Here is a 27,745-nt window from a genome sequence, read left to right as displayed (position 1 = left end):
TCTAGGAGTGAGCACGTTTTTTTTGTGTTTTTTTTCCTCGGGGTCACAGGAGCAAAGATGGATGGGGACTCTGGTTGCCACCGGCCTATAAGTGCCACAAGACCAAGTTGGCGGGAGGCACATCGAAGCGCTTGCGGGTGTGGTCGGTGTCCCTGCAGTACAGGTAGCCACAGGTAGGCTTCTGCAAGGTGTAGAAAGGGTTCAGGGAGTTGGAGTGCTGGGACGTGTAGAAATTGAACCGGAGATTGTCCTGCCTCTGCCCCCAAGGGTCCACAACCACAGGCACGTAGGCTGCCGCCAAAGACTGCTCTCTGTCTTGTTTCCACGTCTGGGACAGCGGTGGGGATGGAACCTTCTTGGCCTTTTTGGCTGACGGTGTCTTCGGCCCATGGCTGGGTGCTGAGGATCTCTGTGAGTTCTGAGAAGGGGGAAAAGAAGGGGAGAGCTGAGGCGTCAGACCCCGAGATTGCCAATGCTAGAGCCTGGTGGTGGGGGTGGGGTGGGGAGGAGAACGGACCACCGCGGTGGGGAGCCACCCTGTGGCACATACTTCGCTGGTTATGGCATCCAGTGCCCCTGGAGCAGAGGACAGCCTTCAAGTCCCCTCACCTGACCGCCTGGGCCTGAGGAACCCTGCTGGCTGGAGGCTCAGTGGCTGGGCACCTAGGGCCTGGCTGCAAGACTGCCATCTCTCTCCCCAAGGTCAATGTCACTCTCGCCGCTCTTTCTCATGCCCTCCTAGGGGTCCTCCTTGCCCACAAGCCTCTAAGTTCCTTTACCGCCCAGTGACCCGCACATGCTCAGCCTGTGTTTCAAGGCACTTAACCCACCCCAGAGTTCATCTTTTTGTTGTTGTTGTTTGTTGTTTGTTTTGCGAGGTAGAGTTTTAACCAGGCTGACCTGGAATTCACTCTGTCATCTCAGGCTAGCCTCGAACTCATGGAGATCCTCCTACCTCAGCCTCCCGAGTGTCAGAATTAAAGGCCTGTGCCCCCACGCCCGCCTCCAGAGTTCATCTGTCTCTATTAATGGCCACACCATTTGACTCTCCTTCTCAAAGCATCATTCATTTTTCTTCCTTCCTTCCTTCCTTTTAAAAATATTTCTTTTGGGAGCCGGGCGTGGTGGCAGAGGTAGGAGGATTGCCATGAGTTCAAGGTCACCCTGAGATGACAGAGTTAATTCCAGGTCAGCCTGGACCAGAGTGAGACCCTACCTCGAAAAACCAAAAAAAAAAAAAAAAAAAAAAATTTCTTTTGGGCTGGAGGGATGGTTCAGCACTTAAGGCACCTACCTGCAAAACCTAATGACCTGGGTTCGATTCCCTAATACCCACATACAGCTAGATGCACAAAGCGACACATGTGTCTGGAGTTTGTTTGCAGTGGCTGGAGGCCCTGGCATGCCCGTTCTGTCTTCTATCTCTCTCTCTGCTTGAAAATAAATAAATAAAAATATAAAAAATTATTGTAAAAATATTTCTCCTATTTGCAAGCTGAGAGAGATAGACGAGAGACAACGAGAACAGGCATGTGAGGGTCTCCAGCCACCGTAAACATATTCCAGATGAATGTTCCACTTTGTGCATTTTCCTTTTTGTGGGTACTGGGGAAACAAACTGGGGTTGTTAGGCTTTGCAGGCAAGCACCTTAACCACTGAACCATCTCTCCGGCCCCAGAATATTTATTTTTGAGGGAGGGAGAGAAAGAATGGGTACACCAGGGCCTCTTGCCCCTGCAAACAAACACCAGACACATGTGCCACTTTGCGCTTCTGGCTTTACATGGGCACTGGGGAACTGAACCCAGGCCGTTGGGCTTTGCAAGCAAAAGCCTTGAAACTGCTGGGCCATCTCTCTAGCCATCTTTTTTTTTGTTTGTTTATTTGTTTTTGTTTTTTGTGTTTTGTGTTTTGAGGCAAGGTCTTGCTCTAGCTGACCTGGAATTCACTATGTAGTCTCAGGGTAGCCTTGAACTCACAGTGATCCTCCTACTTCTGCCTCCCAAGTGCTGGGATTAAAGGTGTGCGCCATCACACCGAGCTTTCTAAGTCATCTTCTGTTTAATATTTTATTTATTACACAGAGAGAGGAAGAGGCAGATAAAGAGAATGGGCACCCCAGGGCCTCCAGCCATTGCAAATACCTCCAGCTGCATGCACCACTCTGTGCATGTGGCTTACATGGGCGTGGGGGGGGGGGTCAACGTGGGTCCTTAAGCTTCGCAGGCAAGTGCTTAAGCAATAAGCCATTTTTCCAGTCCATTTTTGGCTTTTGGGGGCAGGATCTCACTCTAGCCCGGGCTGGTCTCGTACTCCTATCTCAGCTCCCCGAGTGCTGGGCATGAAGACATGAACCCCAACACCCGCCACACAGCATCTTCCACTTGTATCGTGGGAAATATTAAGTCCTAACCTGGAACGTGAGATGTTTAAGGGTGTGGCTCAACTCCCTCGGTATTGCCACCCTTCCTCCAGTCCTGAATTCTGTGCCACGCAGGTCTGCCCACGGGTCCTGGTCACTTCCAGGCCAAATCCCACCTCCAAATCCTTAGGAAAATGTTATTTTCCAAGACAACCTGAGGAGCACCTAACGCAATGTTCTCCTGTAGACCCCCTTACCCAGGAGAGCAGCTTCTCAAGTCCTTTTTCTCCAGACCAGAGCATTTACAGAATGGTCAATAAACACGAATTCAATCCGACTGAATTCTAGTAAGGGGTAGCAGCTCACTTTCAGTCAGCCGGCAGCATTCTAGTTTAGAATACCCCCCATTGTTACCCAGCACTCCCACCCCCCCTTCACCTCCACTCGTGTTGTTTTTTTTTTAATTTATTTGAGAGCAACAGACACAGAGAGAAAGACAGATAGAGGGAGAGAGAGAGAATGGGCGCGCCAGGGCTTCCAGCCTCTGCAAACGAACTCCAGACGCGTGCGCCCCCTTGTGCATCTGGCTAACGTGGGACCTGGGGAACCGAGCCTCGAACCGGGGTCCTTAGGCTTCACAGGCAAGCGCTTAACCACTAAGCCATCTCTCCAGCCCTCGTGTTTTGTTTTGTTTTTTTGTTGTTTTTTTTTTAATTTTGGTTTTTCGAGGTAAGGTCTCGCTCTAGCCCAGGCTGACCTGGAATTCACTATGGAGTCCCAGGGTGGCCTCGAACTCACGGCAATCCTCCTACCTCTGCCTCCCGAGTGCTGGGATTAGAGGCGTGCGCCACCACGCCGGGCTAAGTGTGGAGATTTGAGGACAACTTTGAGGTGTCTGTGTTCCACCTTCTTTGAGAGCTCTCTTGCCATTGAGAACTGTCAGATTGTAAAGCAAAGCCAGACCACCTGGCCTGTAAACTTCTGACACTCCTGGCTTCTGCTCGCCATCGTCTGCCTGCATTGGGGTCACAGATGCATCTACCTGGCTTTATGTGGGTGCCAGGGAGTGTAACCCCAGACCTGGAACCTTTGCAAACAGCTTAAATGCTGAGCCATCTCCCCAGCCCGTGTACACATTTGTTCACTTGTAACTTGTGGTGGTTGAAAACAGATGTCCCAGGCTGGAGAGATGGCTTAGTGGTGAAGACGCTTGCCTGCAAAGCCAAAGGACCTCGGTTCTATTCCCAGTTTCCACATTAGCCAGATGCACAAGGTGGCACATGTGTCTGGAGTTCGTTTGCAGTGGCCGGAAGCCCTGGTGCATCCATTTGCTCTGTATCTACCTCTCTCTCTCTAATAAAATAAAATAGGCCTGGAGAGATGGCTTAGTGGTTGAGACACTTGCCTGCGAAGCCCAAGGACCCATGTTCAATTCCCCAGTACCCACATAAAGCAGATGCACAAGGTGGTGCATGCATATGGAGTTCATTTGCACTGGCTGGAAGCCCTAGTGTGGCCATTCTCTCTCTCTCGCTCTTTTTTTTTTTTTATTTTGGTTTTCTCGAACTCGTGGCGATCCTCCTACCTCTGCCTCCCGAGTGCGGGGATTAAAGGCGTGCACCACCACACCGGGCTTCTATCTCTTTAGGAGACAGGCTCTCTCATTGGCCAGGAGCTCACAAAATAGACTCGAGTGCCAGCCAGTAAACTCCCGGGATCCCCCTGTCTCCATCTCTCCAGTTCTGGGGTTACAGCTCCATACCCCCCAGGACGATGCTGTTTGCTCATGGAACTGGGCATCTACCAAGTTCCAGGCACTTGCCACTCAGCTCTGTAAAAGCTCCCAAGAGACCTTAGAGCTGTCACTGCCACTTTCCATGGGGCTGAGTTCACACAATTTGTGACATGTGCTGCAGATCTGTGACTGCCTCGTACAGCGGCCAGAATTCCAATGCATCTTTCCCTTCCCTTCCCTTCCCTTCCTTTCCCTTCCCTTCCCTTCCCTTCCCTTCCCTTCCCTTCCCTTCCCTTCCCTTCCCTTCCCTTCCCTTCCCTTCCCTTCCCTTCCCTTCCCTTCCCTTCCCTTCCCTTCCCTTCCCTTCCCTTCCCTTCCCTCCCCTCCTTTCCCCTCCCCTTCTCTTTCTCTTTCTTTCTTTTTTTTCTTCTTCTTCTGCCTTCCTTCCTTCCTTCCTTCCTTCCTTCCTTCCTTCCTTCCTTCCTTCCTTCCTTCCTTCCTCCCTCCCTCCCTCTCTTTCTTTTCTTTCTTTCTCAAGGTAGGGCCTTGCTCTAGCCCAGGCTGACCTGGAATTAGTCTCAGGGTGGCCTCAAACCCACAGCGCTCCTCCTACCTCAGACTAAAGGCTTGTGACCCCACGTCCTGCACACCCTGCCCTTTCTACCCCAGCCCAGGCCTGGGCTTGGTCCCACCTGCCCCAATCTACTTGGTGGATCTGTCTAAGATGTGCTACTTGGCTTTGGCTACATGAAGGGCTCTCTCAGCACATCTAGGGACAGGTCCTTACAGAAAATGGGACAGAGGAACAGCCTGGGGGAAGAGGTGGAAGGAGAGGAGGAAGAAGAGGAGGAGGGGGAAGGTGATGCCGGGCGTGGTGGCGCACGCCTTTAATCCCAGCACTCGGGAGGCAGAGGTAGGAGGATTGCTGTGAGTTCGAGGCCACCCTGAGACTCCATAGTGAATTCCAGGTCAGCTTGGGCTAGAGGGAGACCCTACCTCGGGAAAAAAAAAAAAAAAAAGGTAAGCAGCCTTAGCCTGGCCCTGCCCTTTCCATGGGCCAAGCCAGACTTCAATGACTAACCTCAGTGGGCAGAGAACACCCATCCCCTGCCCAGGGGCCAGCACAGCCAGCTCTGGGGAGAGGGTGGGGCATGGCTGCATATTTTCCAGCTTAACATCTGGTTCAATTTAACTGTCTCCCCTCCGTCATGTCTTTTCCTGCCAAGTGCTCCCTGTGTCCCAAAATGTCTCTCTGTGCTCTGGACTGTCCAACAACAAAGGGCCCAGTATTAGGAGTACCTGGGCTCAGGAGACACGGTGCAGAGTTTTGGGGGAGACCTGCCACCTGGTCTACCAGCTGCCTCACATATACCTCCTGTTCCACAGGGAGCCATGCAGCTTAATGAGCAGGAGGCAGAGGTAGGAGGATCATTGTGACTTTGAGGCCAGCCTGGAGATGACAGAATGAGCTAGAGTGAGACCCTACCTTGGAGAAAAACCAAAACAAACAAAAAATGGGTGGAGGAGAGATGACTCAGCAGTTAAGATGCTTGCTTGTAAAACCTGATGGCCTGGGTTCCATTCCCCAGGACGCACATAAAGCCAGATGCACAAAGTGACACATGCGTCTGGAGTGCATTCACAGTGGTGTCTGTTCTCTCTCCTTGCAAAAAAGTAAAAATTAAGGCTGGAGAGATGGCTTAGCAGTTAAGGCACTTGCTTGCAAAGCCTAAGGATGTAGGTTTGATTCCCCAGGACCCATGTAAGCCAGATGCACAAGGTGGCGCATGCGTTTGGAGTCTGTTTGCAGTGGCTGAAGGCCCTGGTGCGCCCATTCTCTCTCTATCGGCCTCTCTCTCTCTCTCTCTCTCTCTGTTAGTTTTATTTATTTTTGTTTTGGTTTAGTTTTGATTTTTCAAGGTAGGGTCTTGCTCTAACCCAGGCTGACCTGGAATTCACTATGTAGTCTCAGAGTGGCCTCAAATTCATAACAATCCTCCTACCTCTGCCTCCCATGTACCACCACATCCCAGCAAGAGCCTCTTTTATTTTCTTTGGTGCTGGGGACTGAACCAGGGCTCCACTCATACTAGGCAAGGACTCTTACCACTGGGCTACATCCCTAGTCCTGGCCCAAGGGTGAGATTCAGCCACTAACACCCCACTCTCTGGCAGAAGGACCTATTGAAATGCAAATCACAGTTGGGTGAGGCAGCTGGCCAACTTCCCCCCCCCCGGGCACCTGGTGCTATGGAATGTTCCAGGGCTTTGTAATTTGAAGGTCTGAGCTCTGTCCTGTTCTGCCCTTACATGTCAGGCCACCTCTTGGACTTGCATCTGAAAAATGGGCATAACAAAGTCATGACCCTCAGCAGTGATGGGTGGTGAGGCTGAAGAAACCAAGCAAGAGATGGGGCTGGAGGGATGGCTTAGCAGTTAAGGTGCTCACCTGCAAAGCTAAAGGACCCAGGTTCTATTCCCCAGGTCCCATGTCAGCCAGCTGCACAAGGTGGTGCATGCTTCTGGAATTCACTTGCAGTGGCTGAGGGCCCTGGTGTACCCATTCTCTCTCTCACTCTCTATTTGCCTCTCTCTCTCTCTCTCTATTCTCTGCCTCTTTCTCTCTCAAATATAAATAAAATACATTTTTTTTTTTAGTTTTAGAGATGCACAAGGTGGCGCATGCATCTAGATTTCATTTGCACCGGCTGGAGGCCCTCGTGTGCCCATCCTTTCTCTCTCTCCTTCATAAATAAATAAGTAGATAAAATATTTTTTAAAAAATTAAGGCTAGGGAGATGACTCAATGGTGAAAAGCACTTGCTTGCAAAGCTTTTGGGCCTTAGTTCAATTCCCCAGTAACCACGTAAAGCCAGATGAGCATCTGTTTGCAGCAGCAAGAGATCCTAGTGTGACTCACACACACATTAATAAACGAATAAAAGTTTGAATAAAAAAAAAATTAGGGCTGGAGAGATGGCTTAGCAGTTAAGGCATTTGCCTGTAAAGCTAAAGGACTCTGGTTCAATTCCCCAGGACCCACGTAAGCCAAAGGTACAAGGGGGCACACGCATCTGGAGTTCGTTTGCAGGGGCTGAGGGCCCTGGTGCACCCATTCTCTCTCTCTCTACCTACCTATTTCTCTCTCTCTCTCTCTCTCTCTCTCTCTCAAATAAATAAATAAAAATGAAAAAGAAGCCAGTGTGGTGGCACTTCCAGGAAATTGTCCTGTATCTCCCTTCTCTCTGTTAAAGTACTGGGACTGTAGAAGCTGGCCACAGCTTTCGGCTTCCCAAGACACAGCCTCTTCTTACTGCACAGGGAAGGGAGAGAGGTGTAGACTATGAAAACTACTCAAAGGTCTGGCAGCTAGTGGAAGGGGGACTGTACGAGACCCCGCTCTCCGTGGGCCCTGGGGAATCGAACCCGGGTCTTTTGGCTTTGCAGGCAAGCGCCTTAATGCTAAGCCATCTCTCCAGCTCTGGCTTCTTGTTTAACTTTATTTTTATTTTAGAGAGAGAGAGAGAGAGACAGAGAAAAAGAGAAAGAATTGGTGCTCCAGGGCCTCAGCCACTGCAATTGAACTCCAGGTGCTTGTGGTAGTTTAAGTATAAATAATCCCATAGCCTCAGGTATTGTTTTTCCTCTCTTTTTAAAGTTTTTCTTTTCTTCCTTTCTTTTTTAAAACTATTTATTTATTTATGTATTTGACAGAGAGAAAGAGAAAGAATGGGCACGCCAGGGCCTCCAGCCACTGCAAACGAACTCCAGACGCGTGCGCCCCCTTGTGCATCTGGCTAACGCGGGTCCTGGGGAATGAACCCTCCTGGGTCCTTTGACTTTGCAGGCAAAGGCATTAACTGCTAAGCCATCCCTCCAGCCTTCTTTTCTTTTTCTCTTTTGTTTTTTTCAAGGTAGGGTTTCACACTGGAATTCACTACATAGTCTCGGGGTGGCCTTGAACTCACGGTGATCCTCCTACCTCTGCGTGCTGGGATTGAAGGCTTGTACCACCATGCCCGGCTTCATTTTGTTTTTCTTCTTTTCTGGCTTTTCACATAAGTGGGCCTGAACAAGGGCTTCATCCTCCTTCCTTTCAGTCAGATGCCTTAAAACTTTAAACTAGGGCTGGAGAGATGGCTTAGCAGTTAAGCACTTGCCTGTGGACCCTAAGGACCCCAGTTCGAGGCTCGACTCCCCAGGACCCACGTTAGCCAGATGCACAAGGGGGTGCACGTGTCTGGAGTTCATTTGCAGCTGCCGGAGGCACTGGCGCGAGCCCAATCTCTGTCTCTCTCTCTCTCTCTCTGCCTCTTTCTCTCTCTGTCTGTCACTCTCAAATAAATAAATAAATAAATAAATAAATAGCCTTGAACTACCTAGCCCCAGCCCTGTGGCATCATCCTACCTTGAACATCTTCAACCTGGGCCTTCCTCGGTGTTGAGATGGAACTTCTGGTCATTAGAGCTCCAGGGACTCCCAGAGACTCTTGGGAGGTTACTGGAGATGCCAAGGGGAGGGGAACTTGTGTGACATTACAGGCATTGTGACACCTCTTTATAGCACAAATCCCTCTGTCTTCCTAAGGAGACGTGCGCTGAGGCATGAAGACCCTGACCCATGCTGCTCTCCCCTTGTCCCATGTTTCCCCAGATGCCCACAGCATGGGCAGTGGGGCAAGATCATGCCAGTATACCCAGATAGCCTCAGAAGTCCTAATGTCCCTCCAGATTCCCAGTAAAGCTTAAGAAACCATTGGGAGGGGCTGGACAGATGGCTCGGAGGTTAAGGCACTTGGCTGCAAAACCCAATGACCAGAGTTTAAGTCCCCAGTACCCGCGTAGATTCAGATGCACAAAAAGGTGCATGCATTGGAAATTCGCTTGCAGCCACTGGAGGCCCTGGCATGCCCGTTGTCTCTGCCTGTCTCTCTTCTCTCTATCTCTCTCTACTTGCAAATGCAAAACAAGAAGCCATTGAGAGAGGAATTATATTCTGCCAACCCTCCATTTTTCTCTTTTCTGTGTGTTTCTGCTGGATATTTTTTCCTTGTGTGTGTGTGGGGGGGGGTGAGTCTTTTTTGGGAGGGGTCGTTGAGGAAGGGTTTCACTGTAGCCCAGGCTGACGCTAGTCTCAGGGTGGCCTTGGCCTCGAACTTACAGTGATCCTCTTACATCTGCCTCCTGAGTGCAGAGATTAAAGGTATGAACTACCATGCTTGGCTTTAAAAAAAAATTATTTATTTGAGAGAGAGAGAAAATGGGTGCACCAGGGCATCTACCTACAGAAACTGAACTCAAGATGCTTGCGTCACCTTGTACATCTGGCTTTACATGGGTACTAAGGAATTGACCTTGGGTCCTTAGGGTTTAGCAGGCAAGTGCCTTAAGTGCTGAGCCATCTCTCCAGCCTGGGGTGATTTTTTTTTTTTAATTTTTTTTTTAAATTTATTTATTTATTTATTTGAGAGTGACAGACACAGAGACAAAGACAGATAGAGGGAGAGAGAGAGAATGGGCGCGCCAGGGCTTCCAGCCTCTGCAAACGAACTCCAGACGCGTGCGCCCCCTTGTGCATCTGGCTAACGTGGGACCTGGGGAACCGAGCCTCGAACCGGGGTCCTTAGGCTTCACAGGCAAGCGCTTAACCGCTAAGCCATCTCTCCAGCCCCTGGGGTGATTTTTTTATTGTTTATTTTATTTATTTATTTTTGGTTTTTTGAGGTAGGGTCTCACTCTAGCCCAGGCTGATCTGGAATTCACTATGGAGTCTCAGGGTGGCCTCGAACTCACGGCGATCCTCCTACCTCTGCCTCCTGAGTGCTGGGGTTAAAGGCGTGAGCCACCATGCCCGGCTCCTGAGTGCTTTTTAAAAAAAAATTATATTTTTTTTATTAACAATTATAAACAATATCCCATGGTAATGCCCTCCCTCCCTACCCTCTTTTAAGCCTGGGACTCATTCTCTACCTCCCAGTGCTGCCCCCTTCTCTTATTTACTTAGCTGTCTCTCCACCTGCCGCGGATAGACAGCTAGTGGATGCAGGACCAGGAATGTGATAGAGAAGTAGGTGGGCTGTTGCTAGATAGGCCCTATTTAATTTTGTTTTGTAGTCTCGGGGCGGCCTTAAACTCATGGCAATTCTCCTACCTCTGCCTCCCAAGTGCTAGGATTAAAGGTGGGTGCTAGATTTCTTTAACACATCCTATTCTGTCTTCAGAGCCTTTTCTTTGAATGAGAGTCAGGAGGTAGATGGATGGATGGATGTAGGGATGGACAGATGGATGGATGTCCAGGAGGTAGTTGAATGGTGTGGTCATGGTGCAGAAGACAGGCCCAGGAATTAGACCATTTCAATTTTTTGTTTCGTTTTTATTTATTTTTTGTTCATTTAGTTATTTATTTATTTGAGAACGACAGACACAGAGAGAAAGGCAGATAGAGCGAGAGAGAGAGAATGGGCGTGCCAGGGCCTCCAGCCACTGCAAACGAACTCCAGACGCGTGCGCCCCCTTGTGCATCTGGCTAACGTGGGACCTGGGGAACCGAGCCTCGAACCGGGGTCCTTAGGCTTCACAGGCAAGCGCTGAACTGTTAAGCCATCTCTCCATCCCTTGTTTTTGTTTTTTTGAGGTAGGGTTTCACTTAGTCCAGGCTGAGCTGGAATTCACTCTGTAGTCACAGGGTGGCCTTGAACTCACGGCAATCCTCCCAACCTCTGCCTCCCAAGTGCTGGGATTAAAGGCGTGCTCCACCATGCCCGGTGGCAAATTGATTAAGCTACCCCTGTTCCCACTTCCTGTACCTTGCTAATAAGAGTTGGACCAAGCCAATGGGACCATGTCCAACACAAAATAATCACTCCATAAATATTAGCAACCACTGGGTGAGGGTGGATAATTGGACTAATAGGTACCAGGTGGTTAACTGAGCTGCTCTGCCCTCATCTTCAAAAGTCAGGCCCCTACCTCTCTAGGGTAGGGTCGGGTCCTGGCTCCCCTACGCCGCTTGCAAATGGCTCCCATTGGCAATGTGTTGAAAATCCCACTTGTAGGAGTGACCTGGTATCATCAAGGACCAAGAGGAGGGAAAACAGAGCCAGCTGGTACCATCCTGCCCTCTGCCACCTGGCTCAGATTGACCCTGGCTCTGCCGGTTTCCTTGCTGGCACTGTGTCAGCACTGATTGTTGGTGTCGGGGTGGACTTTGGGGCCCACAGGCATGCTGAAATTGGAGGTGATGTTAGCTTGTGGGTTGAGCCTAGATCTCACACCCTGATTGTAATGACCCTGATTTCTTTTTTTTTTTTTTTTTTAATATTTTATTTGACTTTTGAGGTATGGTCTCACTTTAGCTCAGGCTGAACTGGAATTCACTCTGTAATCTCAGGTTGGCCTTGAACTCTCAGTGATCCTCCTGCCGCTGCCTCCCAAGTGTTGGGATTAAAGGCATGCACCACCATGCCCGGCTTAATATATTTTGTTTTTTTTATTTTTATTTATTTGAGAGACAGAGAGAAAGAAAGGCAAAGAGATAGATAGAGAGAGAGAGAGAGAGAGAGAGAGAGAGAGAGAGAGAGAGAGAGGGAGAGAATGGGAGCACCAGGGCCTCTAGCCACTACAAACAAACTCCAGATGTGTGCGCCCCCTTGTGCATCTGGCCTACCTGGCTCCTGGGGACTCGAACTGGGGTCCTTTGGCTTTGCAGGCAAATGCCTTAACCACTAAGCCATCTCTCCAGCCCATGACCCTGATTTCTGATGTGGCTGGTAGGGTCTGGGCATGGAGGAAGAACAGCTCTAATCATCAGAGCTACATGGTCTTGATCAGGAGGAAGGGCAGTGAGAAAGTGGCCATTCTCTCTACCCCTAGCCTAAAGAAACTTCTGGAAGGTTTGCAGAGTGCAGGAGCCACAGCTGAACACACAGTATGCTTAGTCTCAGCAAAAGGGGGTAAAATTCTGGTACCCAAGAGTCCCGAGTGACCTGACACAGGTCTGGCCCTTAGCTTCCATTTTATTTTATTTTATTATTTGATTTTGATTTTGATTTTTGAGGTAGGGTGTCATTCTAGACCAGGCGGACTTGGAATTCACTATGTAGTCTTAGGTTGGCCACAAACTCACAGCACTCCTCCCAAGTGCTGGGGTTAAAGGCATGTGCCACCACACCTGGCTGTTCTGTAATTTTTTTTTTTTTTTCAATTTTTGAGGTAGGGTTTCACTCTAGCCCAGGCTGACCTGGAATTCACTTGGTAGTCTCAGGGTGTCCTTGAACTCATGGTGATCCTTCTACCACTGCCTCCCAAGTGTTGAGACTAAAGGCGTGCACCACCATGCCTGGCCCTGTTCTGTAAATTTTTAGAAATATTTTTTATTATTTATAAGCAGAGAGTGATAGAGAGAATGGACACGCCTGGGCCACCACACCTGGTATGTTTTATAAACTTAAAAAAATTTTTTTTCATTTATTTATTTGACAGAGAAAGATGGAGAGAATGGGCACACCAGGGCCTCTAGCCACTGCAAACAAACTCCAGATACATCACCCCCTTGTGCATCTGGCTAACGTGGGTCCTAGGGAATTGAACCTGGCTCCTTTGGCTTTGCAGGCAAATGCCTTAACCGCTAAGCCAATGCTCCAGCCTTGTTTTATAAACTTTTTTAATGGGTCTGGCTGGGAGTGTGGCTCAGTATATGTTAAGGACTTGGGTTCCATCCTTACCACCACCCACCCACACACACAGGAAAAGAAAGAAAGAAAAAAAAATTTTAAAGGAAGGTAAAAAAAGGAAGTACAGAAGGAAGGAATTGAGGGTGGGAGGGAAGGGATTGTGCACAAATAACTTCATCTGAGCTGGAGAGATGGCTTAGCGGTTAAGGCATTTGCCTGCAAAGCCAAAGGACCCCTGGTTCGATTCCCCAGGACCCACATTAGCCAGATGCACAAGGGGGCAAACGCATCTGGAGTTCATTTGCAGTGGCTGGAGGCTCTGGTGCACCTATTCTCTCTCTCTCTCAAATAAATAAACAAAATTTTAAAAAATGACATCAACTCTGTGCTCAATTCTTTTTGGTTTGTGTGTTTGTTTTTGCAGCGGGGGGTCTCTTGCTGTGGCCCAGGCTGACCGGGAACTCTGTGTAGCACCAGGCTGGCCTTGAACTCCCAGTGAGCTTTCTAACCCAGCCTGCCGGGACCAAAGATATGATCTGCCACACCTGGGTTCTATGCCTCAGTTCTTTATCTGCAAATTGGGAAGGATGATAGGCTTGACCTTGAAGGCTTGTGAGTTTTGTGCAGTGAATTATGTTGCCACTATTCCCAAACTGCAGACAGTGTTGACTCAGTCCTGTTTCCTAGAAGCCTCTGACTTTCAGGCGCCTCTCCATGTATGACCTCATTTTATTCCTCCTCTAAATTCCTGGAAGGTAAAAAAACCGTGGTCCATCTTCTCCAGGGCCCAGTGGGCGTTTGGGAAGGATAAGGAGAGCCGGTAGCACAGGAAGAGACCAGCCCACTCCATCCCTGGCCTCATACAGCCTCCTCCCTCCGTCAAGGTGCAGGGCAGATGGTTAAGGACAGACATGGTGGCGACGCACGGCCTTAACCCCAGACACTACCTTAACACAAACACACACACACACCCTTAACCCCAGACACTACCTTAACACAAACACACACACACACACAAAATAGATGGTCGCGAGTGTCACACCTCTGCCTTGCTCCAATAGTCCTGTTTAAGAACACGTTCTCTTCCTCCCTCCTTACCTGTGCTGTGTGACTTGGACAAATTTTTTAATCTCTCTGATCTCCACTCGGTTTTTTTGTTTTTGTTTTTGTTTATTTGTTTTTCGAGGTAGGGTCTCGCTCTAGCTCAGGCTGACCTGGAATTCACTCTGCGGTCCCAGGGTGGCCTCGAACTCTGCGATCCTCCTACCTCTGCCTCCGGAGCGCCGGGACGAAAGGCGTGCGTCACCATGTCCTGCTCTCAGAGAGAGAGAGATAAGAGACCCAGAGAATGGGTATGCTATGGCTGCCAGAAACAGTAAGCAGACTCCAGATGCACGCGCCACTTTGTGTATCTGGCTTTACGTGGGTACTGGGGACTCAAACTCGGGTCGGTCAGGCTTTGCGGGCAAGCACCTTAACCACTGAGCCATCTCTCCATCTCCTTCACTTGTTTTGATGCTCCTTAAGTGCAGAGGGCTGAGTTATTCATACTCGTTTATACTCTTGGCTTCAGAGCGCATGATCAATAATCTCCTTCTCTCAGACTGCTTTAATATTTCTTTTTTTTTTTTTTTTTCTTGCTTTTCAAGGTAGGGTCTCACTCTAGCTCAGGCTGACCTGGAATTCACTATGGAGTCTCAGGGTGGCCTCGAACTCATGGCGATCCATCTACCTCTGCCTCCCAAGAGCGGGGAGTAAAGGCGTGCGCCACCACACACAGCTAATATTTCCTTTTTCTCTCCATTCTCCAAGCACATCCCTCGTCCACCTAGCCCAGCTGGAGGCGATCACTGATGAGTATCTTCTCGCTCACGTGTTCTTGCAAAATCTGTGCTGTCGTTTGCTGTACAGCTTGTTTTATATTTGCATAAGTGGTATTGTGTGCCTTAGATCTCATCCTGTCATTTACTTTTTATTTATTTATTTATCCATTTATTTATAAGGGGCCAAAATACGGGTGCACCAGGGCCTCTAGCCAGTGTAAACGAATTCCAGACCATTGCACCACTGTGTACAGCTGGCTTATGTGGGTTCTGGGGAATCGAACTTGGGTCCTTAGGCTTCCCAGGCAAGCTCCTTAACTGCTACGCCATCTCCCCAGCCCTTGTTGTTTACTTTCAGAACTCCATGTTACTCTGAAGATGTTATTCCTCCCTGCTGGGTTTTTTAAAAATATTTTATTTATTTGTGAGAGAGAATGTATCCACCAGGGCATCTAGCCACTGCAAACAAACTCCAGATCCACTGGCCACTTTGTGTATCTGGCTTTACATAGGTACTGGAGAATTGAACTCAGGTCATTAGGCTTTGCAAGCAAATGCCTTTAACCAGTTGGGCGTGGTGGTGCACACCTTTAATCCTAGCACTAGGGAGGCAGAGGTAGGAGGATTGCCACGAGTTCAAGGCCACCCTGAGACTACCAAGTGAATTCCAGGTCAGCCTGGAGTAGAGTGAAACCCTACCTTTATAAATAAGATAAAAATTTAAAAAAGCAAATGCCTTTAACTATTAAGCCATCTCTCCAGTCCCTTGCTCTATTTTTTTTTTTTTAATATACACATGATGCACACACAGATGGTTTACATTGTGGGATTTTTCTCCCTAGCCTTCAAGGTGACCTGTAGACACCTGCCCAGCCCCGTCTCCTGGCCCTGGTGGAATTTTCCTTTTTTTTTTTTTTCTTTCTCCTTTTGGTTGTTCAAGGTAGGGTCTCACTAGTTCAGGCTGACCTAGAACTCACTATGTAGTCTCACGGTGGCCTCGAACTCCCAATGATCCTCCTCTCTCTGTCCCCACAGTGCTGGGATTAAAGGCGTGCGCTACCATGCCTGGAGGAATTTTCCTTTTGGGGGGTTGGTTCTTGTTGAATTGGTATTGCTCTCCTGTGCAGCCTCTAGTGGTCTGGGCTGTCTCTGTCCTTCCGCTCAGCATCTCCAAGTTCAAAGTCAGGCCAGGGGATGGGGCGGGGATGATTGGGCTGAGCGCCTGCATGAGCCAGCTCCTCTGCGACCTTACTTCACTCCGTCCTTGCATCTCATGTCAAGCTCCCATTAACAGCATCTGCTTTACATGGGGACAAAATAAGGTTGGGATAGGTGACCGCATGGCCAAGATCACAGTCCCACCAACATACCTCATGAGTAATGAGGGAAATGAATGTCTTCCAAGCACCAAAACTCCCCAAGCCAGGCCGGACTGCAGGAGCCTATGTCCTCCAATACCAGCTAAGCCAGAGTCCCCGAGCCCTGGTTAGGAGAGAGTATAGCAGCCCATGGCCCAGTCACTTCTTCCTGCACCGAGCAGGCCCGAGGGAAGCTGACATAGGTTGAAGTTCCGTCCTTCCCCATTGGCCTAGGCAAACATTTTGGGGAGCTGGTCCAAGATAAGAAATCTCCTGCCTGGCCAGGCTTGGTGGCGCATGCCTTTAATACCAGCACTTGCTTTGGGAGGCTGAGGTAGGAGGATTGCTGTGAGTTCGACGCCGGCCTGAGACTACGTAGTGAATTCCAGGTCAGCCTGGACTAGAGCGAGACCCTGCCTCGAAAAAGAAAGAGGGCTGGAGAGATGGCTTAGCAGTTAAGGTGCTTGCCTGCCAAGCCTAAGGATTCAGAGTTGTTAGACTCTCCAGATCCCATGAGAGCCAGATGCACAAGGTGATGCAAGCAACACAAGGTCGTATATGCACACAAGATGGCACCCACATCTGGAATTCAATGACAGTGGCTGGAGGCCCTGCCGCACCGATTCATTCTCTCTCTCTCTCTCATAAAAAAATAAAAATAAAAAATAAGTCGGGCATGGTGGGGCATGCCTTTAATCCCAGCACTCGGGAGGTAGAGGTAGGAGGATCGCCGTGAGTTTGAGACCACCCTCAAATTCCAGGTCAGCTTGGGCTAGAGTGAGACCTTACCTCGAAAAAAAAAAAAAAGAAAGAAAGAAAAGAAAAAAAAATTTAAAAGGAAGGAAGGAATCTCTTGCTGGGCACAGGACTCTGGACAAGATGAACTGCAACCAGTCTCATTTGGACGTTGGTTTGGTGTGGCATCTGGAGATCTGGCTGTGCAGACTCCGGGCAAGGAGGGGGGGTGTTTATAGTTATTCCTATCTGTCCTTCAGTCACTCGGAGCTCACTTCTTTCCCAATTGTGCTGGAGGAAAGGCTATAAACTTCACAAAAGCCTAAGTGGGTCTCTGAACAGATGGCAACTTCCGGTTCAATTTCACCCCACATTCCAGAGCTCTTAGCAGAGTGGTACTTGGGATTACTGAGCTATCGCAGAGCAGAGGTTTAACCACAGATTGGGCTCTGGTCTGTGCGTGTGTGTGGGGGTGTCATTTGGCAGTTTCTTGTACTGCAGAAGCTGGTGTTGAGCTGCCCAGAGAATCAGGTTCCCACTTTGCTCAGAGAACTCGGGGCTCCCGTGCTGCTGGGCTGACGAAATGAAATGAGAAAGGTTGAGGGTCTGCCCTGAACTAGGCTTCTCGAGATACCCCTGATCCTTGTCAGAAAACGACGAAACCGGGCGTGGTGGCACATGCCTTTAATCCCAGCACTCAGGAAGCAGAGGTAGGAGGATAGCCTTGAGTTCAAGGCCACCCTGAGACTACACAGTGAATTCTAGGTCAGCTTGTGCTAAAGTGAGACCCTGCTTTGAAACACCCCCCCCCCACACACACACACACAAAAGTGAAAGAGTGGGAATGGGCGCCCCAGGGCCTCCAGCCACTGCAACCAAACTCCAGATGCATGTGCCACCTTGTGCAGCTGGCTTTGTGTGTGGGGGTGGGGGGGGTACAGGGAATAGAACTTGGATCTTTAGGCTTTGGAAAAATGGCTCAGCAGTTAACGGTGCTTTCTTACAAAGCCTGGTGGCCCGAGTCTGATTTCCCAGTACCCACGTAAAGCCAGAGGCACTAAGTGGCACAATTGTCTGGAGTTCCTTTGTAGTGGCAGAAGGGCCTGGCATTGTGCCCATTCTCTCTCCCTCCCTCCCTACTTCTCTCTCTCAAATAAACATTTTTTTTTTTTTTTAATGAAAGGAAAGAAAGGACTGCGGAGATGACTTAGCAGTTAAGGCGCTTGCCTGTGAGACCTAAGGACACACGTTTGACTCTCCAGATCCCATGGAAGCCAGATGCCCAAAGGTGAGTGAAGCAAGTACAGAAAACACACATGTGCGCAGAGTGGTGCACGCAGCGGGAGGCCCAGTGCTGGGGTTGGACGGCCGAGGCCCTGGCACGCCCGTCCTCTCTCTGTCGGTTTCTCTCTCTCTCTGAAATAACTAAAATAAAGTATGTATATATACAATACATACGTATATGAGAAAGAAACTGGGCGTGGTGGCGCACGCCTTTAATCCCAGCACTCGGGAGGCAGAGGTAGGAGGATCGCCGTGAGTTCAAGGCCACCCTGAGGCTCCATAGTGAATTCCAGGTCAGCCTGGGCTAGAGTGAGACCTACCTTGAAAAACCAAAATCCAAAATAAATAAATAAATAAATAAATCTCAGGCTGGAGAGATGGCTTAGACCTTAAGGCACTTGCCTATAAAGCCAAAGGACCCAGATTTAATTCCCCAGTACCCGTGTAAGCCAGATGCTCAAAGTGGAGCATGCATCTGGAGTTTGTTTGCAGTGGCTGGAGGCCTTGGCATGCCCATTGTCTCAGTCTCTTTCTCTCTCTCAAATAAATAAATAAAAATAAATCTTAAGCTGGGCATGGTGGCGCACGCCTTTAATCCAGCACTTGGGAGGCAGAGGTAGGAGAATCGCTGTGAGTTCAAGGCCACCCTGAGACTACATAGTGAATTCCAGGTCAGCCTGGGCTAGAGTGAGACCCTACCTTGAAAAAACAAACAAACAAGAAAGGAAGGAAGGAAAGAAAGAAGGGAGGGAGGAAGGCAAGGCTAGATAGCATGTGAAGAAATAGCTCAAGGGGCTGGAGGGATGGCTTAGCGGTTAAGGCGTTTGCCTGCAAAGCCAAGGGACCTCGATTTGATTCTCCAGGTCCCACATAAGCCAAATGCACAAGGGGGTGCACGTGTCTGGAGTTTGTTTGCAGTGGCTGGAGGCTCTCTCTCTCCCTCTCTGCCTCTTTCTCTGTTTCTCTCAAATAAATCAATAAAAATAAAGTTGGTTGTTTTTTTTTTTTTTAAAGAAATAGTTCAATGTTGTTTTTGGGCCACACACAAAAGGCATTCTGTGAAGTCTCCCATTTGCGGAGTTCCCACCTCCTCTACGCCTGGTAAATAGTTTTTACTAGCTTTGAATGTGCCTTTCCAAGTTTCTGCCAAAACAAGCAAACAAGACCATACTTACCCTGTCCAACCTCCTGCCCTTTACAAATAGCAGGGCACTGCCACACACAGGGGCTTGTTAGCATTTTATCAGTTCGTCTCGGAGATAACTGGATGCAACTGGTTGGCTGACTCATTTGTTTTTAGGGTTCCTTATCATGTATATGGTGTGTGTGCGCATGTACGTGTGTGTGCATGTGGTGTGCAGTGTGCGTGTGTTCATGCAGATGTGCATGATCCGTGCACGAGAGAATGTCAAGTGTTCTCCGCTACTGTTCATTCCTTATGTTTTCTTTTTAATTTTTTTTTTTTGTTTATGTTATTTATTTATTTGAGAGCTACAGACAGAGAAAGAGGCAGATAGAGAGAGAATGGGTGCGCCAGGGCCTCCAGCCTCTGCAAACGAACTCCAGACACGTGCGCCCCCTTGTGCATCTGGCTAACGTGGGTCCTGGGGAATCGAGCCTCGAACCGGGGTCCTTAGGCTTCACAGGCAAGCGCTTAACCACTAAGCCATCTCTCCAGCCTCCTTATGTTTTCTTGAGATAGAGTCTCTCTGATTCTGGAACCTGACATTTTTTTTTTTTTTTTTTTTTGAATCCCAGCGATTCTACAGTCTCTCATCCCCACAGGACTGGGGTGACAGACATGCATAGCCCATCCTTAGCTATTTATGTGGGTTCTGGGGTATCGAACTCAGGGCAGCCTGGGTTTTCAGGCTCTCATGCTTACATAACAAGTACTCTTACCTGCTAAACCATCTCTTCTGAGTACTGGGATTAAAGGTGTGTGCCACCATGCCCAGCTCGGCTTTACTTACTTACTTACTTATTTATTTATTTTTACCAAGGTAGGGTCTCACTCTAGCCCAGGCTGACCCTGGCACTCACTGTGTAGTCCCAGGCTGCCCTCAGATTCACAGTGACCCACCTACCTCTGCCTCTTAAGTGCTGGGATTACACTACACCTAGCTATTTTTATTTTTATTTTTTTTAAGGGCTGGAGAGATGGCTAAGTAGTTAAGGCACTTGCCTGCAAAGCCTAATGACCCAGGTTTGATTCCCCAGTCCCCACATAAAGCTAGATGTACAATGTGGTATGGGCATCTGGAGTTCATTTACAGAAGTTACTGGTCCTGTTGCATCCATTCTCTCCTCCCTCTCTCTCTCCCTCTCTCCTTCTACTTACAAATAAATAAATGAATGTATTTTTTAAATTATTTGTGTGTGTGTGTGTGTGTGTGTGTATGTGAGACAGAGAGAGAGGATCTCTTGACATTATAAACAAACACCAGACACTTGCAATATTTTTTGCATCTGGCTTATGTGAGTGTGGCTTGGGAGTTGAATCCCAATGGGCAAGCTTTTGCATGCAAGCGCCTTAACCACTGAGTCATCTTCCCAGACCCTAATATTTATTCTTCCCTGATGTTGAGGCAAAGTCTCACTGTAGGGCTGGAGAAACGGTTCAGCGGTTAAGACACTTGTCTGCAAAGCCTAACAACTGAGGTTCAATTCCCCAGTACCCATGTAAAGCCAGATGCACAAAGTGGCACATGCATCTGGAAGCTCGTTTGCAACAGCTGGAAGCCCAGGTGCACCCATTATCCCTGTCTCTCGTCTCTCTATGTTTCCTATATTTGGTTTTTTGAGGTAGGGTCTCGCTCTAGTCCAGGCTGACCTGGAATTCACTATGGAGTCTCAGGGTGGCCTCGAACTCACGTCCATCCTCCTATCTCTGCCTCCCAAGTGCTGGGATTAAAGGTGGGCACCACCACACCTGGTTAAAATATATATATTTAACAACAACAACAACAAAATAATAATTATAATCATAATGTTAATAAGGTAGAGGAATAGGTTATATGACTGTATAGATGGGCTCTTTCTTTTCTCCATTACCATCTTTGCTTCTGTGAGGCTAGCTCCATTCTTAGTGCCCCCAAGAAGTCCTCCAGCACCCTTCACAGCCCATGCTGACTGACCTTTGCACTTTTTTTTGTTGTTTGTTTTCGTTTATTTTTTGTTTTTCAAAGTAGGATCTCACTAGCCCAGGCTGATCTGGAATTCACTATGTAGTCTCAGGGTGGCCTCGAACTCACGGTGATCCTCCTACCTCTGCCTCCTGAGTGCTGGGATTAAAGGCGTGCGCCACCACACCCCGCTGACCCATGAACTTTTAAATTAAATACCTGCTGCATGCGTTAGCCACAGCAGTCCCCACACTATACTTAGGCATTTGTGGCCTGCCACCTCAGATCCTATAAACCTTGTCTTTCTGATACGATCTCAAGATCCTCTGGTAGAACCAAGACTAATAACTGCCTTAGCATATCACCAGGCCCCTGGGAGATGTTGCCCCAAAGACTTCCTGAATGAACAGGAAGTGGTTCCAATACTACTGTGGAGTGAGTAGAATGGAATTGACCACAGGTGGGTCTCTGGCCTGAAATATTTGGGGAACACAATGGATTATTATTTTATATTTTATTTTATTTTATTTTAGAGTCTCACTCTAGCCCAGGCTGACCTGGAATTCACTATGTAGTCTCAGGGTGGTCTCCAACTAACAGTGATCTTCCTACCTCTGCTTCCTGAGTGCTGGAATTAAAAATGTGCTCTACCATGCCCAGCCAGATGTGGAACCTGGGTCATTAGACTTTGCAGGCAATTGCCTTAAGATCTCTTCAGCACCAGATGGCTTTTTAAATGGCCCCCAGAGCTGGGGCTGTGACTCAGTGACAAGAGTGCCTGCCCAGGGCTGAAGAGATGGCTTAGCGGTTAAGGAACTTACCTGCAAAACCAAAAGTTCCACTCCCCAGGACCTCTACAAGCCAGATGCACAAGACAGTGCACGCCTCTGGAATTGGTCTGCAGCAGCTGGAGGTCCTGGTGTGCCTATTCTCTTTCTATTTCTCTGCCTCTCTTCCTTCCTTCCTTTCTTTCTTTTTCTTTTCTTCTTTTTTTTTCTTCAAGGTAGGGTCTCCCTCTAGCCCAAGCTGACCTAGAATTCACTATGTAGTCTTAGGGTGGACTTGAACTCATGGTGATCCTCCTACCTCTGCCTCCCAAGTCCTGGAATTCAAGGTGTGCGACCCCACGCTGGCTTTTCCCTCCCTCCCTCCCTCCCTTCCTTCCTTCCTTCCATCCGTCCTTCCTCCCATCCGTCCTTCCTCCCTCCCTCCCTCCCTTCCTCCCTCCCTCCCTCCCTCCCTCCCTCCCTCCCTCCCTCCCTCCCTCCCTCCCTTCCTCCCTCCCTTCCTTCCTCCCTCCCTTCCTTCCCTCCTTTCTTCCTCTTTCTCTCTCTCAAATAAATAAATAAGAGAGCTTCCTAGCATGTGTGAGGCTCTGGGTTCTATTCCCAATCTGGCACCCCCACCCAGTGTTCCTTGACCCCTTCTCACCCAGTGTACCTGGACATCAATGACCTCACCTTCACAAGCCTCAATGGCTTGGCTCATCTTGTCCCTGAATCAAGTGGAGGGGGACTTCTCAGAAACGTTGCGGTCATGAAAAACAAGCAAGCAAAAACAGGGAAGTGTTAAATTGGAAGATGAAAGAGATAGGAGAAGCAAAGTCTGTATGTGGCTCCTGACTGGACTGTGGGATAGGAAAAGAAAAACAAAAATTACAACGGAACAGTTCCAGGTGTGGTGGTGGTGCACACCTTTAATCCCAGCACTTGGGAGGCAGAGGTAGGAGGATCGCTGTGAGTTTGAGGCCACCCTGAGACTACATAGTGAATTCCAGGTCAGCCTGGCTACAGTGAGGCTCTGCCTCAAACCACCTCCCCTCAAAAAGAAAAAGGAACTGGGAAGATGGTTTAGTGGGTAAAGTGTTTGCTATCCAAGTGTGAGAACCTGAGTTTGGATCCCCAGCACCCATGTAAATGCCAGGGGATGTGGAATCCTTATAATCCCCGTGTTCTAGAGGCAGAAAGCAAGAGCTCCTGGAGGCAAGCTGGCTAGACTACCCGAAACAGCAAGATTTTTTTTTTTGGTTTTTCCAGGTAGGGTCTCACTCTAGTTCAGGCTGACCTGGAATTCATTATGTAGTCTCAGGCTGGCCTTAAACTCACGGCGATCCTCCTACCTGGTGGGATTAAAGGCATGTGCCACCACACCTGTCTTGAAACAGCAAGATTTAAGTGAGGGGGCTGGAAAGATGGCTTAGCAGTTAGGGCACTTGCCTGTGAAGCCTAAGGATCCAGGTTTGGTTCCCCAGAACCCACATAAACCAGATGCACAAACTGGAGTGCAGGTCTGGAATTCGTTTGCAGTGGCCAGAGACCCTGGCATGCCCATTCTCTCTCTTTCTTTTTTTAAAAAATATTTTATTTTTATTTTTATTTGAGAGAGAAAGAGGCAGAGAGAGTGAAATAAAATATTTAAATAAGAGAGAGAGAGAATGGGCATGCCAGGGCCTTTAGCTGTTGCAAATGAACTCCAGAAGCAGGCGCCACCTTGTACTTACATGGGTCCTGGGGAATTGAACCTGGGTCCTTTAGCTTTGCAGGCTAGCGCCTTAACCGCAAAGCCATCCCTCCAGTCCTCTCTTTCTTTATATCAAAAAAATAAATAAATAAATAAAAAAGATTCAAGTGAGAGAGCCTGCCTCAGTAAATAAAGCAGAGCGTTGATTGACATAGATACTTGAGGTCAGCCTGTGGTTTCACACATGTACACACGTTCACATGCCCACATGCATGTGAGCATGCATACACACACCACATGCACAGACAAAAAATTATTAAAAAATTAAAATGGGGGTGGTGCTAGGAAGATGGCTGAATGGTTAAAGGCACTTGCTTGTAAAACCTGTCAGCCCAGGTTCAACTTCCAATCCACCCATATAACCAGAGGGACCCAAAAGGTCAAGCAAGCATCTGGTGTTCTTTTGTAGCTGCAAGAGCCCCCGGCCTATTCACCCACCCACATATACACATATAAATAAATAAATATTTAAAAAAATTTTTTTGTTTATTTTTATTTATTTATTTGAGAGTGAGTGACAGAGAGAGAAAGAGGCAGGTAGAGAGAGAGTGAGAGAATGGGCGCGCCAGGGCCTCCAGCCACTGCGCCCCCTTGTGCATCTGGCTAACGTGGGTCCTGGGAAATCGAGCCTCGAACCTGGGTCCGTAGGCTTCACAGGCAAGTGCTTAACCATTAAGCCATCTCTCCAGCCCCGATAAATATTTTTTTTTAAATTAAATGGGCCAGTGGGAGGGGGTAGATCATAGATGAACCTAAACAATAGTACCAAACTGCCTGTATTTGCTGAAAAGAAAACTAAAAAATTAAATTAAAAAAAAATTAAATGGGGCTGGGGAAATGGCTCAGCAGTTAAAGGCACTTACTTGCAAAGCCTACCAACCCAGTTCAATGCCCCAGCACCCACATAAAGCCAGACACAAAAACTTGCAAATGCATCTGGAGTTGTTTTCAGTGGCAAGAAACCCTAACACATGACAGCCAGGCTTGGTGGCTCACATCTTTAATCCCAGCACTTGGGAGGCTGAGGTATGAGGATTTCCATGAGTTAAAAATCAGCCTACATAGAATGCTGTTTTTTTATTTTTATTTATTTATCTGTTTATTTTTATTTATTTGTTTGAGAGCAACAGAGAGAGAAAGAGATAGAGAAAGAGAGAGAGAATGGGCGCGCCAAGGCCTCTAGTCACTGCAAACGAAATCCAGATGTGTGCACCCCCTTGTGCATCTGGCTAACGTGGGTCCTGGGGAATTGAACCTCGAACTGGGGTCCTCAGGCTTCACAGGCAAGTGCTTAACTGCTAAGCCATCTCTCCAGCCCTGTTATTTTAATTTTTAAAAAATATTTTATTTATTTATTGGAGAGAGAGAGAAAAGCAGATAGAGTGAATGGGCATGTCAGGGCCTCCAGCCCCTGTAAACAAACTCCAGACACATGTACCACCTTGTGCATCTGGTTTACATGGGTACTGGGAAATCAAACCTGGCTAGGTTAGGTTTTCCAGCCCCTAATGTTGTTATTTTTTAAATATTTTTGTTTAATTACTTGAGAGAGAGAAAGAGACAGAAAAATGGGACAAGAGAGAGAAAGAATGAACACACAGGGCCTCCTACCATTGAAAACAAACTTAGATGCATGCACCATCTTGTGCATCTGGCTTTAAGTGTGGGTACTGGGGAATTGATGAACATGGATCCTTAGGCTTCACAGGCCAGTGCCTTGACCGCTGAGCCATCATTCCAGTCCAAATGTTGTTATTAAAAAAATAAATAAATAAAGGGTACTGAAGCATTGAGAAGTATTTTTTGTTGTTGTTTGTTTTTCGAGGTAGGGTTTCACTCTAGCCCAGACTGACCTGAAATTCACTCTGTACTCTTAGGGTGGCCTTAAACTCACGGTGATCCTCCTACCTCTGCCTCCCGAGTGCTGGGATTAAAGGCATGCGCCACCACGCCCAGCCAAGGAGAAATTTTTCTAAACAAAAAGTACAGGTCAGAGCTGGAAAAATGGCTTAGAGGTTAAGGTGCTTGCTTGTGAAGTCTAAGGATCCAGGTTCAATTCCCCAGTACCCACGTAAAGCCAGATGCACAAGGCGGCGCATACATTTGGGGTTCATTTGCAGTGACTACAGGTCCTGGCATAACCATTCTCTTTCTCTCTCTCTCCCTCTCTCTCCACCTGTCTCTTTCTCTCAAATAAATAAATGAATAAAACAAAAAGAAAAAAGAAAAGTACAGGTCAGGGGCTGGGATTGTAGACAAGTGGACAAGACAGAGTGCTTGTAATGTTCAGGGTCTTGGGTTTATTACTCAGAACCATAAAATGAAGGAAAAGGCGTACCCCACCACCACCTGACAAAATATTTTTTTTTAGCTGGGCATGGTGGCGCACGTCTTTAATCCCAGCAGTCAGGAGGCAGAGGTAGGATCGCCATGAGTTCAAAGGCCACCCTGAGACTCCATAGTGAATTCCAGGTCAGCCTGGGCTAGAGGGAGACCCTACCTCAAATATATGTATATATGAAGTTTAATGCAGAGGGAGGGAGAGAGAGATGAATGAGTATGTCAGGACTTCTAACCAATGCAAGTGAACTCCAGAGGAATGTGCCACCATGTGGAAACTGAACCTGGGTCCTTAGGGTTTGCAGGTAGCACACGCCTTAACCACTAAACCCTCTCTCCATCCAACTAACTATTACTATTATTATTTTAAATATTTGTTTATTTACTTACACAGAGAGAGAATGGGCACGCAGGGCCTCTAGCCACTGCAATGGAACTCCAGACACATGTGCACCACGTGCATCTGGCTTCCGTGGGTTCTGGGGAATTGAACCTGGGTGCTTAGGGTTCACAGGCAAGCACCTTTACCTTTATGCCATCTCTCTAACCCCTTAAACGATTATTACTTTAAAAAAAAAAAAAGTCTGTGGAGCCCAGCGTGGCGGGGCACGCCTTTAATGCCAACACTCTGGAGGCCGAGTTAGGACGATCTCTGCGAGTTCGAGGCCAGCCTGGGCTAGAGTGAGTGAGACCCTACCTCAAAACAAAACAAAACAAAAAAAAAGCAAACAAAAGGAAAAAGTAGAGAACTGGCCCTAGACCATCTCTTGCAGTGGGGGGGGGGGGGGAGTGGGAGGGGGGTGGGTTCCCTAGGGAAGCTAAGATCGGGGCCTGGGCGCGTCTTCTCCCAGGCAGGGCGTGGGCAGGGCGAGGTCCTGTGCCCACCGCGCGGTGCCAACAATGGGCTGTTGTGGAAGGAGGCAGGAATGTGGCCCGGGGAGTTGGGCGGCGGCGGGGCGGCGGGGCGGAGCCGGCTCCCGGGGCCGCAGCCTCTTTACCTGGGCAGGTAGCTCGCATTTCCCGGCGAGCGGCGGCGGCGCCCGCACCACCTGTCGTCCGGGCGGTGCGCGGAGGGTGCGGGGGACCATGGCCTGCTGAAGTGTCCCCCTTGCGGAATTAATTCAGTCTCGGGGCCAGGCCGGGCCAGGCCAGGGCGAGAAGGAGGAAGGGTCCTTCCCCACCCCGGGGAGACCCTCCTCCACCGCCCCCAGAGCGGCAGGTCAGCAGCATGAAAAAGAACCAGACGGTGCAGGGCACTTTCAGCAAACTCTTCGGCAAGAAGCATGCCACCTCGGCCACCACGTCGCTCTACGCCACCAACCCGCCCTGGATTTTCACCCAGGAGGCTCCGGAGGAGGGGACCAGGGCTTTTGGTGAGTGCGCCCTTGGGGACAAGGGGCACAAGACAGAGAGAGAGAGGGGGATCGACAGGGATCGACAGGGGTCGAGAGGGATCTTTGGTGGCAAGGAGAGGCCGGGTGTCCCGAGGGGCTCTGGGCGCTGGGAGAGGCCGGCAGGACGCAGGGAAGGGACGCGTTGGAACCTGCGGATCCGCTGAGCTGGAGCTGCCGGGAAGGGGCGGAGAAGCCCGGGGAAGAGCCGAGGGGAGAGCGGGGCGGCTGGAAGGAAGAGACCCTCTGCTGCCCCCACCTGCCGTCCAGGATCCGGGTCCCAAACTTTATATATATATATATATATATATATATCCATTTGCAAGGAAAGAGAAAGAGAGAGAGAATGGGCGCACCAGGGCCTCTAGCCACTGCAAAGGAACTCCAGACACCGGCACC

At 48.9% G+C, this 27,745-nt stretch overlaps 2 protein-coding genes across 3 annotated transcripts in view; one reads left to right on the top strand and one right to left on the bottom strand.

Annotated features, from left to right (window-relative positions):
- Positions 1-27,185, bottom strand: Guca1anb (GUCA1A neighbor). The gene is made up of 4 exons (XM_045156963.1): positions 27,137-27,185; positions 26,954-27,062; positions 22,527-22,590; positions 1-418 (listed from the first exon to the last, which is right to left on the bottom strand). Exons 1-4 carry the CDS (start codon positions 27,183-27,185, stop codon positions 86-88), a joined length of 555 nt encoding a protein of 184 aa, XP_045012898.1. The 3' UTR covers positions 1-85.
- The window catches only part of C8H6orf132 (chromosome 8 C6orf132 homolog), a 46,362-nt gene continuing 45,642 nt past the window's right edge, over positions 27,026-27,745 (top strand). The window contains exon 1 of one of the 2 annotated variants that reach the window (XM_045155750.1): positions 27,026-27,328. In XM_045155750.1, coding sequence (XP_045011685.1) covers positions 27,184-27,328 — 145 coding nt within the window. In that variant the 5' untranslated portion in view covers positions 27,026-27,183. The remainder of the gene's footprint in view (positions 27,329-27,745) is intronic. The other variant, XM_045155749.1, reaches the window with a different exon arrangement.

Source organism: Jaculus jaculus, chromosome 8 (genome assembly GCF_020740685.1).
Source record: "Jaculus jaculus isolate mJacJac1 chromosome 8, mJacJac1.mat.Y.cur, whole genome shotgun sequence".
NCBI classification, from domain to species: domain Eukaryota; kingdom Metazoa; phylum Chordata; class Mammalia; order Rodentia; family Dipodidae; genus Jaculus; species Jaculus jaculus.
This window is presented reverse-complemented; position numbering and strand designations above follow the sequence as displayed.

What these genes read in the sequence shown, in the direction of transcription:
- Guca1anb (XM_045156963.1), bottom strand. Translation starts at nt 27,185, where the DNA reads ATGCTGCTGACCTGCCGCTCTGGGGGCGGTGGAGGAGGGTCTCCCCGG. An exon ending in TGGAGGAGGGTCTCCCCGGG is followed by an intron (nt 27,063 to 27,136) that starts GTGGGGAAGGAC and finishes TAATTCCGCAAG; the next exon opens with GGGGACACTTCAGCAGGCCA. An exon ending in TTGATGTCCAGGTACACTGG is followed by an intron (nt 419 to 22,526) that starts GTGAGAAGGGGT and finishes CCCCCTTCTCAG; the next exon opens with AACTCACAGAGATCCTCAGC.